Genomic DNA, 13195 nt, shown 5'->3' on the forward strand with positions numbered 1-13195 from the left:
CACTGTAACTTGCACATAGAGTTCCTCAGGTAAGCCCTACTTAATAGTCTTGTGATGAAAACATCATTCTTTCCACAAGTGAGCAAACTGACAGCAAAGGAGTGTAAATGGCCACAATCACATAGTGAGAGGGCAGAGCTGGTTTTAAATCCAAGACTCCTAATTCCAACTAGTTTATTCTGCATTACACAACATCAATGCACCTCATACCTGGCTATAAGACTGGGCATGTCTTAGCTTACAACCATGACTTAAAAGGCACTATAGAAAACTGTCTTGTGGCAGTGCTGTGCTTGGGAGCTAAACCAGTCCAGGGCCTTTTCTAAAGGGACTATAAATAATCATGATCAAGGTAAATGACAGAACTTTAAAGCAAAGGTTTACTGCATGTAAATGGGTTGCAAAGTGGCTTTCATACATTGAGCACGGGCTTCATAAAAAAGAAAATTGCTCAACCTGTATTGCCACAATTCTCTCTGAGCTTACAATAAAAAAAGGGAAGAAATATCACTTTCTGTGAAAATTATTTCTTTTCTGATTAACCCTTTGGTCTCTTGCTGAGTATGCACACATAACTCAGTTTTTCTTTCCAAAGAATTGCAATGCTGGGCACTGCATTTGAAGACTATTTTTTAGGCCACCCAGCAGCACAGTTAGGCACATGGTGGGTATACCAAGTGAGTAATTCTTGACTGATTGAAAAATATGTACTCACCCACAAGTCAGTAAGAGAGTGAGAGAGATTCTTTCCTACTTGCATGAGGCTGAAATGGTATGAAATATCTAGCTGATAGTTAAATGGATATAATTCTAACTTTCCAGGTTATCTTGACTTGGACTCAAGGAAGCAGTACAAACGCTTGTATGTTGGACCCAGAGACATCAGCTGCACACCTGTGGCTAATTTATAGGGCCTAGTGTAGGATGACTAAACTGTCATTGTCTTTGTGGGTCAGGACAAAGATTTTTCTTGTCTTCTCTCCTGCTGGGGAAATTTGTCTTTTGTCTACAATAAAAGATAGAACACATGATTGGAAGGATTAACATGATGAACACTTCAAATGTGGGCTGGGCTTTACAGTTTATAATAAATATGCTCAATGTGCTTACATGATCATGTGATGCTCTCCACAAACCTGAAGGGTAAATATTTACAGATGAGGAGACTGAGGGTCAGAGAGGAGTTCTGCCCAAGGATGTTCAGTGAGTAAATGACAGGGCTTATAAATCCAGACAGGGCTCTTATGGCCATCCCCACGGCCCAGACAGTGACTATAGGGACTACACATTGGTGCTTGGGTTCATGAAATTGTTACCAGCAATTGAACCTGGGAAGCAGAAATCCTAATGGGAAAGAGATTTCTCCTTCTCTCTCTCTCTCTCTCTTTCGTCTTTCCTTCCTTACTGCCTTCCTTCCTTCCTCCCCTCTGTAATTTTATGCTGAAGTTCCTAGTTTCCTAGAGCTGACTCAGCATGTCCAGTCCCAAAACCAAGGGCTGAGTGCCCACCACTCTTCATGTATAGCTCCACAGCCACCTGGGAACTAGAACTGACTGAATCCAGAGGGACTAGGAAGAGGCTTTCTCTTTTTTCTCGTGAAAGTTATCTTTACCTCTGGAAAAAAACAAAAGGGAGCACTGATTTGTTTCACAAAGTTTTGCCTTTCCCCTTTCAGGTGTTTATTCACTAAGGTGGAGTTGGGAGAAACAGTATTTTTATAGCTGAATCCAGGCATGTGCTCAAGGATTTGGCCCCTCCACAGGCAACACACCGTTCCATTCCTCAACAGTCTGCTGAATCAGATTCTCAGGAGACACAGAGAAGACTCTACCTGTAATTGATTTATCTGAAATAGTTACAGGTGAGGTGCTGGTGCTTCTATTTATTTCCATAACAATCTCCCCAGGTTTTTAGAATATTTATGTGATTTTTAGATTTTATTTAACTAAAAACATTTACAAAAAAAGGGAGAGAGAAAAAACTATATGCCCTTCAGATAGCAGCTACTGAGTAAAGAATATCCCACCAAGTCCCTTGTCTCAAAATGATGTCAAAAATGCAACCTAACAAGAGTAACATTTCAAATATATTATGTTCGTAAATTCACACACATCGGAAAGGCTGCAGAAGCCATTACTTTCTGTGGCTAAAACTGGAATAATAATGCACTAACCATTTGATGGCGAAAGTCCTATGTGGAATACAAATCTAACTCTTATCCAGCACGAATAACAGTTTAGAAAGGATTATTAACACATACCACACACATTTTTGACATATGAAGAACACCATCTGAAACACATATGAGGGTGAGTCAAAAATTGTCCACACTCTGGCTGTAGCATTTACAGAAGTTTTAATATAACCGGAGTGCAGATAAGTTTTGACTCACCCTCGTATTTAGCTAATGTCTATTTCAAGAGTAGGTAAGTAAAGACTACCAAACACATAATAATCTAATGGTTTTGTCATGTGATCAGGAAATACTTGTATAGAATAAGGTCATGACTCATGATATCATGACAGTTGGGTTCTGGTAAGAAGCAATGTGGCTGCTTGAACTCATGGGAAGAAGTCACAGAAGGATAACATGGTTCTGGTATCTGATTCTGGTATCTCATAAAGCGCTAGTCTAAAGTCTGTAGGAGAATCCGGAATTATTCCCTTAATTGTTACTTTAACACAATGAAGAAAAGGCCATAATAGTCAAAGTGGCCAAACTCATCACTCATATACTGAGTTGATTTCAGATGATTCACGGAATCATAGAATCTGAGATGCAAAAGCCCTTTGATTTTATCTCCTTCAACGCCACCCTTTTAGAGGTAAGGGAATAGGCAGAATGAGGTGAAGTGATTTTTCTGAATTTATCAATGGAATTCTTCGAACTAGAACTCAGTTCTCTTACCTCCCTCCCCAGTAGTTTGTTGACTTGTTTTTGTTATTGTGTTTGTTTAATATTATTATTTCTTTATCCAAACATATATTATGCAGCAGAATTAGGTGACTTAGAAGTTTGTTGGATAACAGGGAAACCCATCTGAGATGTAGAACTGATCCCCAAAAGCCCTCAAAGAAGACAAAACACATACAGAAAACCAAGAGTTAATTGCTGCAACCTTGACAATCTGGGAGTCAGCCAGGCAGGATCCCTCAGGTCTGAACTAGACCCTCTCTGCTGTCATTTCAACAAGTTCTCTTGTCCAATGCCTGTTGATTTAGAAAGCAATGGCTCACCACTACTAACCAGATCAGACATTCTTTTTTTTTTCTTCTGGTTGTTCTTTTTTTAATTTTTTAATTTTTATTGGAGTATAGTTGGCTTACAATGTTGTGTTAGTTTCTGCTGTACAGCAAAGTGAATCAGCTATATGTATATATCCCCTCTTTTTGGATTTCCTTCCCATTTAGGTCACCACAGAGCACTGAGTAGAGTTCCCTGTGCTACACAGTAGGTTCTCAGTAGTTATCTATTTTATACATAGTAGTCAGACCAGACACTCTTAAACTATTGATGATTCAAATCCTAATTTGAGGTTTCTCATTATGGTAATAAGACTTTTCACCATCCAAGAGCATTAAATCAGAATCCTTTAGCAACAGAGATGGACCTAGAGATTATCATATCAAAGTGAAGTAAGTCAGAAAAAGACAAATATCATATGATATCACTTATAACGTGTAATCTAAAAAAAAGGTACAAATGAACTTACATACAAAACAGATATAGACCCACAGACCACAGACATAGAAAACAAACTTATGGTTACCAAAGGGGATAGGGGTGGGGTGGGGAGAGATAAATTAGGAGTTTGGCATTAACATATACGCACTACAATATATAAAATAGATAATCAACAAGGACGTACTGTATAGCACAGGGAACTATACTCAGTATCTTGTAATAATCTATAATGGAAAAGGATCTGAAAAAGAATACATATATCTATAACTGAATCACTTTGCTGTACACTTGAAACTAACACAACATTGTAAATTAACTATACTTCATGAAAAAACAAAACAAATACAAAAAAAAAGAATCCTTAACTGCAGGAACTATGTCTTAAATTCAGTGTGAATCTCTACATTTCCTAATCAAAGACTGGGCACATGAAACATAAAAAGCTTCAAATGTTTACCTTAAACTATTCAATGACACTATTTGGAGTGCTACATATAATAGAATTTTCTTTAAACTTTTTTCCTCCCAGAATGTCACAGCTCTTTAAACCTCTTTAAATTACCTGAAATTCCATTTTGTGGAGATATCAAACACAGATCATAGATACATTCTAAATAAGTTCATATTCGATGTTGCCAGGTTGAGTAAGTCTACAACATATACCAAATTCTGGTACAGCTTTTAAACAGAACCTTTTAGTTATTGGGTATTTAGTCTATAGGACCACAGGCTTTCAGAATGACTACATCTTCATCGAAACGGCCCGGCTCCTTTGACATCATATAGACATGAATGAGGACAAAATGGATCTGTTTTCAGTGAGGTATTAGGGCTGAGAATCAGAAGAGGTGAAGGCCACAGAGTCTTTCTACCCTGCCAACAGCAAGTTTAATATTCCATTGAGTCATTTTCCTCATGCCGGCTCTGCCGTTCAAACACTGTAATTATTTCATATATTTTTACCTAGTTATTATCTTACTCACCACAGGCACCTGTAATTTTTCTGTATTTTTTTTTTTTACTGCTCATTTACTTATTCTTAATTCAGCTAATAATGGTTCCATGTATTAAAATTATCAGGGGGAAAGTAAGTGAAAACCTCCTAGGATGTAGAGGCAGCAGATTCATTACAGCCTACAACAGGGAATAAAATATTATGTATACTTTTTGCAGTAAGTACATGCTAATTATGCAGCTATTTATAAAACACTTATCAACATTCAAACTGATACTCTTCAATGTTGTTGTTTTTTAAAACCCTGCTTTGCATACAGGATCTCTGCTTGAAGCTGAAAACAAACTTTGGGGGTCATCTGCCCACTGACTAGACAAAGCTTTTGCACATTTTTTATCTTACGACATAGTCTTCTCATCATGGTACAATCATTTATTTATAGGGGGGCAATATTTATACAGGGTTTTAAGGTTTATAATGTACTTTCACACACATAGCCTCATTTGATCTTTGCAACAACCTGATGAGGTGGGTAGGGCAGGTATAATTACCCCTACTATATAGATGGGGTTCAGAGAGGTTAAGGATAATTGCCAAGTAATATAGCTTGTAAGATGAGGTCTTAAACACAGGTCCTCTGACTTCAGAGCTCTTGCTTTTCCCACTGTGTTATGGGCCTCTATACTACCCTGCTTGACTTTGTGGGGCATCCCCACACCCTGAGCACCAAGTCTACTCCTTCCTTGATGCAGCATGTGCTTGGGAATGCAAATTCTATAATTAGACCGTCTGGATTCACCTCTTGGCTTCCCCACTTATCAACTGTGAGACCCTTGGTCAGTTAAGTGACCATTTAGAGCCTCAGTCTCTCCATTATCAGTAAGCTTTATAGGATTGCTGTTAAGGAAGAAATGAGGCAATACTGGTAAACCATGTAGAAGGGTGTCTGAGACATATTAGGTGCTCAGTTAAAGGTTATCGATCACAATTATCACTGATCCCCTCTGCAAGTAATTCAAAATCTTTAAATGGATGCCTTTGGAATTTTTCATAAGACCAGGCAATTCTGGGTTTAACTCTGTGATGCTATTCCTGCAACACAGCTGCTCCTGAGTTTTTGTGCACCTATTAACTCGGAGCTCACAGGAGCTCTTTCTGCTTCCCATTTTCTTGCTCAGAATATTTTTTTTTCTGGGACTTCCCTGGTGGCACAGTGGTTAAGAATCTGCCTGCCAAGGCAGGGGACATGGGTTTGAGCCCTGGTCAGGGAAGATCCCACATGCCGCAGAGCAGCTAAGCCTGTGCGCCACAACTACTGAGCCTGTGCACCACAGCTATTGAGTCCACATGCCACAACTACTGAAGCCTACACACCTAGTGCCCATGCTCCACAAGAGAAGCCACCACAATGAGAAGCCCGTGCACCACAACAAAGAGTAGCTCGCGCTCTCCGTAACTAGAGGAGGCTCGAGAGCAGCAACGAAGACCCAACTCTGCCAATAAATAAATTTATTTATTTATTTAAAAAAAGAATATTTTTTTTGCCTCAATGATTTTCAGAAACCTCTGTGTTTTTAGAAGCCTTTGGTTCTTGGCTATCCTTTTTAGTTTTAGTTAGGGGCCTGTACTTATAGCAGAATAGTTAGGACTTGGCCTAATGCAACACATTGCTTGGGTTCAAATATTGTTACAACCCTTACTAGCCATGTAACTTGGGGAAAATTATTTATCTGCTCAGTCTCACTTCCTTAATGCAAAATGAGTATACATCTCACAGTGCTGATATGAGGCTGAGAAAATGTATATAAAATACTTTCTAGAATATCTGATAATACAGTCATTTTCTCTGAAACAAGACACCATGTTCACATTATCATCAAACCAAGCCTTCCTTATTGGAAATAAACCCTCAAATTGTATATCTGCAGAAGTAAACTGCTCTCATAGTGACACCAAGTAAGGAATTAAAATGGTAAGATTTGGCTTCAACAAAATTTAAGCTGACAATCTTTCTTAGAAATGCAAAGAATATTCCTAAAAACACGGCTTTAAGAACCTAATGCTCTTTTGTAAATCTTTACAAATTTTGATCAATGTTCCTCTTAGAGAACCCAAGTCAACTTATAAAGAGAACACCCCCAGGTCATTTTCACAGAGAAATAAAGGATGGAGACCCTGCCTTTTCAGTAAGGAAAGCTATTGTGTTTACTTTGTTTCTGTATAAGGGACATAATACATACAAAGGCAGTTTTAGCTAAAACTTAGTGGCAAATCTGTATTCCATTATATATATATATATATATATATATATATATATACATACACATATATATATATATATATACATATATATATATACACATACATATTTGGCTGCGCCATGTGGCATGTGGGATCTTAGTTTCCCAACCAGGGAGCGAACCCCCTGCACTGGAAGCACGGAGTCTTAACCACTGAACTGCCAGGGAAGTCCCCATATTTTCTTTTTTAATTCAAGAAACTCAATAAATTATTTCCAAGCTAAAAGCATAAAATTCATGTTCAATAACAAGCCAAAAGAAATTAGGATACTAAGAGAAAATATTTGACCAAAATTTTTATAAATTTAAATATAAGCCATCTATCACTTAAGATTCTTTCAGGGGAAGTAACAGTCTGTTCTAAACAACAAAGACCTGTATTTGTGGACATAACAGAGAGTCTGTCTGTAGGGTAAGCTTCAGTGTGGGTCCAAGTGCAATGATGTCATAAGAGACTTCATTTTTTCCCTGACGCTCCACTCATTTCAGCTTTGTCATAGGACTTACTCCCCTAATGGCTGTAGGACAGCTGTCACTGGCAATTGGGGCAACAGGCTTCCTGTTCTTTCATTCTTTTTTATTAAAATATATTTGATTTACTATATTGTGTTTGTTTCCGGTATACAGCATAGTGATTTGGTTATTTTTTTCTGACTCTATTCCATTACATGTTATTACCAGATATTGACTATAATCTCGTGTTACATAGTAAATCCTGGTTGCTTATCTATTTTATGTATAGTAGGTTTGTATCCATCAATCCCATACTCCTAATTTGTCACTACCCGCTTCGGTTACCATAAGTCTGTTTTCAAAGTCTGTGAGTCTGTTTCTCTTTTTTTCCTGTTCTCCTCTCTCTTAACTGCTTTTGACTCAGAAGCCCCAGGAAGCCTCTCTTTGAATCTCGTTGGCCCAGTCTACATTGGGCCTGCAATGTGAGAGCCAATCAGGGTCAAAGGCAGCCAATTACTATGACCAGCTAGACTGACCAACTGAGATGGCACTGATGGTGGGGACTCAAATACAATGTCCATTGCAGCTAGAATTACAGTAGTGCTACGTGGAGTTTCTCCAAACATCTGCCAGTATGTGTGGAATCTTAGGTGGTTATTTGGCTTCCGCGTGCCTTGTAAAATGTAAATAAATATCATACAGTTGCCTTTTTTGCCTCACATGTGGGGGCTGGTGTTGGAAAAATAAACTAAATGATGTGAAAATGCTCAGAATCAAGGATACATTTATTAAAATTCAAAATAATATTAACAGTTCTGATCACTTACTAAAGTCCTGCCTGCATTTGTACAGACAAAAATAAGGCAGAGTTTAACCATAAAACACAAAATTAAAACAAGAGGAGAGCAACAATTCAGTAATAAACACCAAAAGTGTCCAAAGATTCCATGTTCTTTGCTTACTTTCAGAAATTTAAAGTAAGGAATATATGTGGGTAGAGATTTAGCTGGAAGGATGCTGATTCATCTCATTGTGTTTGTTATAGGAAAAAATGTGGAGATAAATATTCAATAGGAAGAGACTAATTATGACATGTCTACCATATAATACTGTGAGTCAATAAAAATGATAACATGTTTTTCTCATGCATCCTTGTCACCTTGTTGCCCAGCACTGTATAATATTGTAAGTGTTCAATAAGTGTTTGTGGAATTATCTGAAAAAAAAAAAAAGATGTAGTTTTATTTGTATATATTGATTCAAAAAGATATTCACAAAATACTGTTAAGTGAAAAAAACCATATTTTTAAAAAGCATATATTACATGATCTCACTTATATAAAATTATACACGTATATAATTTCTGAAAGCTTTTTCATAATACAATGGTGAGATACCAGGTGAATTTTGTTCTCTTTTTCTGTAAACTGAATTTTTTACAATGAGACTGTTCTAATTTTAGGGATGATGAAGCTATCTATATTTAGAAAAACGGTGTGAAAAAAATTAATGGCAGAGAAATGGCTCTGTTTGTTTAGTAACAAAGCATCCACAAGTATTTAGGGTATGACCCGATTCTTATATTTCAGACCATATATCTATATGTATAGAAAAAAGACTAGAAGGCTACATACCAAACTGTTAACCACAGTTAACACCTGGTAGGGTCATAGGGGCTTTTAATTTTCTTTTTAAAGACTAACAGAAAATTGAACTGAATTCCAAGTATAGATTTTAAAAAGATTAAAGAAACCAGAGGTTAAAAGTACAGAAATTGAACAAATATAATTTTAAAAACTCATTATAAGGCACTTGTATTCATCAGGCCAAATCATGTCCCAAGCATATCTAATGAATAGAGAGTCTCTCTCATTAGCACATAAAAGACTTGAAATATTAATGTTAAACAGAGTTCTACCATCTTCTTCTCTGCTAAAAGCAAAATTGGAGGAGACATACAATGTGGACTGAGGACAGAAATAGACGCCAGTGGCTCAGGGCTCAAATCTTTTCTGTACTAGTAATTACCTTTCTCAGAGCAAATCATAATTTTTCATTATCCTAGTTTATTGATTTGGAAAAATAGCAGTGAAAATACTGACTTCTTCATAGGGCTGCTATGAAAAGTCACACATATTAAGCACTTTAAACACACTCAGCCAAATCAACTCACTTAATGTAAGTGCTTTCATGGAACACGGTTAAGTATTTTACTATCCCTAAATCCTGTAATAACATGGGTATTAGCCCACGTGTTCAGTTTTACATTCTATTTCCCTGTCACATGAGGACATGTCGCTAAGCAGTTTACAGGTGTTTTTTTTAAATTTTGGACTGTTCATCTATTTCTCTACTTTCTCTATGTTTCTTTACAGGCAATCTCTGTAAAACTGTCCAGTAAAGTGCTTTGCCTTCCTTTGACCAAGACATCATTGGTAGCCCGAGCTGTTCCCAGGGTTGTAGGGATGAGGCGAGGGCCCAGGATGTTTGGAGGAGATCTACTCTAACAGCTGTTCCTGAGTTGCTGTCCCTGAGATTCCTTTCTAAGGCCTGGGCTCTTAAGGGTCCCTTTAGTTCTCTGAGTTACCCCATCCTTCTGATGAATTCCTTCAATCCTTAAGTCAGTCACAACTGGTTTATGTTACTTACGACCAAACAAAGGAGCTTATATAAGGAACCTATATTACATCTCCCTGGAGGCAAAGGGACTAGAAATTGAGTCCTTGGCACCATATAAACACACTTACACATACGTGACCTTCAGAGACAGAGCCCTTCCTGTTCGCTTGCCTCCCTGGCATGCTGTCTCTAGGCATTACAGGACAGTAACTCTTGTTTTACTCCCAGTATCTAAGGACTGGACTTAAGCTGTCCAGTATGGCAGCCACTAGCCACATCTGACTATTTACATTTAAATTAATGAAAGTGAAATAAAATTAACAATGTAGTTCCTCAGTCACAGTAGCCAATGTCAAGGCTAGTGGCTACTGGGCTAGCATAGGTATAGAACATTTCCATCATTGCAAAAAGTTCTACTGGACACTTAATTTGGTTACAACAAATTAGGCCTCTTTTGGTTTTAGCCAGCAGAAGCACAGATAAACATGTATGATGCAATGTTTCCAAGAATTGTTCTTAAACTCTAATTAAAGGATAAGCTTTTAAAGAAGTTGTGAAGGAAAAAAAAGTGACACACCCTATGCTTGGAATTCTAAGACCTGGATAAATCCTAGTTCTGCCACCTGCCTTGGACATGTTTGCTTTTGAGCCTCAGAATCCTCATTTGTAAAATAAAGCTGATACTAACCCAATAGACTCCTGTAAGCATAAAGTGGTAATAATATGGGTCAGTGGTGCCTGACACGTAAAGAGTTGATTCAAAATATTAGAACAATTAAGAGAATCTAAGTCCTCACAGGACAGGGTGTGAAGGAGGTGGTCTCAGGGCACTAGGCAGTGTAGATGATGCCCCACCATCCTGATTCCCTCCACCTCCAAGAAAGGAATTAGGACTGGATATCACAGACCTCCCCTGATTCCAATGTCCTCTTTCCTGGCTTTGCCTCCTCCCTTCAGCATCATTATCCCCCTACCTCGCTACCCAGGCACAGTGCAGACTTTCCCTCTAGGATCTTCTATTTTAAAAACAGTGCCATGAATGTTCTCAATCAGAACAACAGAAAGAGAACAAACTAATAAAGTGATGAAGTCAGAATCTGCAAAAAGAATATAAGCTTAATGTTTGGGGCTTTGAGTTGCAAAGATGACAGGACTTGGCCTACACTCTCTCACTCTTCTTTCGGTTTTGTTTGCCTTAAGCTTATCAACATGCTAACTTTTGGGGAAAAAAAATCTAAACTCAATGGTGATTTTCATTTTTCCTTCCAACAAATCTCAAAGGTCTAATAATGATTACCATGTATGGAGCTAAAAGAGCACAGAGAGATCCTGAATGTGTTCATTTTACTTGAGAAAAACTGAATATGAGCCAGAAAGGATATATAATATATTTAAGTCTCATTAAGCTGTCATTACTTGGAAAGATAGTTTCCAGGCAAATAAACACCCAAATCTCACTCTTGCAGCATCCTCTGAATAGCACATTCAACTCCAATCTCCTATCCTCACACATTCTGTTGACTTCAAAGAGAATTATGGATGAACAAGAAAATGAGAATCAGGTAGGGCAATTATAATTCTGAAAAAGGAAAACATGCCAACATTGATTGGGTTGCTCAGAGAAAAGAAAGCCATTCTCCTTCAATGTATTTAGTTGCTCATAAAGGCCAAAGTGTTTGGGGGCCTAAATCTTTGTTGCTTTAAAAATAAAGCAGAATTGGAAAATATACTTTCCCATTCTGCCAAAGTTGAGGGTGTAACTCATTCATAATATTCACTTCTTTTATTCAACTTCTCTCTCTCAATGTCCCCTCTATGCCAGACTCTGTGCACCAACTGGTCAACTCAACAGACTATTAAAAAGCTGCCCCCAGACAAGCTCGGTATCAAACTACCTAGAGGAACTGCCATTAGAATTTCAAGTTTTGGATCTTTGACAGAAGCCAATGGGATGATAATAAAAATAGCCACAAAGGAATAAACTTCGGTATCGAGAGAATAGGGTAGACTAGGAACGAATGTGAAAGAAAAGTGACCCCACGATGGTAACTTGTATATATCTCAGCAGGTTAGTGGTCTGATTAATACTACAGCTTAGAGGGACACAAATAAATCACGGTCCATCCTGCCAGGTATCCTGACAGAGGTACCAAGTCTGTCTCCAAGCTTAAAAAACCATCCCTAATAATAGTCTTCGCCATAGCCTTCTCTGGCCTACCTCCCAGGTATGTATATTTCTCATCGGCATCACATTCCTTAGGTAAATGGGCTCACATTTCTCTGCACAGGTAATAAGCAGGAAATCCTTAAACACGGCAAAGCAAAACCATGCCAGGGAGAGCTGGAAATCTGTGAGGGGGTGAAAACTGCTGATGTTTCAGAGTCTGATGAGGGCGGAAAGCACAGTTCTGCCTGGGCCATGACTTACCTTGCGAGCATGCAATGAGATAATGGCCATATACACGTGGGGTGTTGTCGAGGGAACCGACTTTTCACAACAAAAGGATATTGGGCCACCAGAGCTGGGCACAGCTGGATATTTGGCATAAAAACACAGTGCATCATAACAAAGTCATTTAAAACAGAATCTGCAGAGGGGGAAACAAATCAGAAGAGGAAATTAGATTCATGTAGAAACGTTTAGGAAAGCAGGAGTATCTATTCATTTGTTCTTGGCTAGTGGTTCTTATACATTGGCTTGGGGTATTGTGGTTTTACTGGCATGAAGAAGCACTGCATATAAAAATAAGATTGACAGAGCTTGGGGTCAAAACGCAATTTCTTAGGACAATGGACAAAAAGTACAGTAGTTTAAAAAGAGACAGACTTGTAATAATGGCACTGGTCACCTTAGCCACAACGAATTAAAAATATATATATAATTAAAGAGCCACACATGGCCAGTGCCATGTATGTAGAATTAAGACATGGTCATTTTTTTGTCTATTTTACACCATCTGTCTTTTGTCAATATCTCTTTTCCTTTATTTCTTTTTCACCTTCTATTTCCAGAAGGAGCAATAAAAGATGAAAGGTGATAGACTTACAGAGAAAGGAGGTGGTAAGAGCAGAGAACTGGTGAGGGAAACAAAAGCAGAAAACAAAACAAAACAAAACAAAACCCTACAAGATAAAGGCTGTCAGCAGCAACTGAAGCAAAACAAAAGCTCTCCAGTATGGTGT

At 38.0% G+C, this 13195-nt stretch overlaps 1 protein-coding gene across 9 annotated transcripts in view; it reads right to left on the reverse strand.

Moving 5' to 3' along the window:
• The window catches only part of RAPGEF4 (Rap guanine nucleotide exchange factor 4), a 299086-nt gene that overhangs the window by 36292 nt on the left and 249599 nt on the right, over nt 1–13195 (reverse strand). For all 9 annotated transcript variants that reach the window (XM_057743995.1, XM_057744000.1, XM_057743996.1 and 6 more), the window contains one exon: nt 12522–12600. In XM_057743995.1, the coding sequence (XP_057599978.1) occupies nt 12522–12600 (79 nt within the window). The remainder of the gene's footprint in view (nt 1–12521; nt 12601–13195) is intronic.

This window comes from Hippopotamus amphibius, chromosome 8 (genome assembly GCF_030028045.1).
Source record: "Hippopotamus amphibius kiboko isolate mHipAmp2 chromosome 8, mHipAmp2.hap2, whole genome shotgun sequence".
Taxonomy (NCBI): Eukaryota; Metazoa; Chordata; class Mammalia; order Artiodactyla; family Hippopotamidae; genus Hippopotamus; species Hippopotamus amphibius.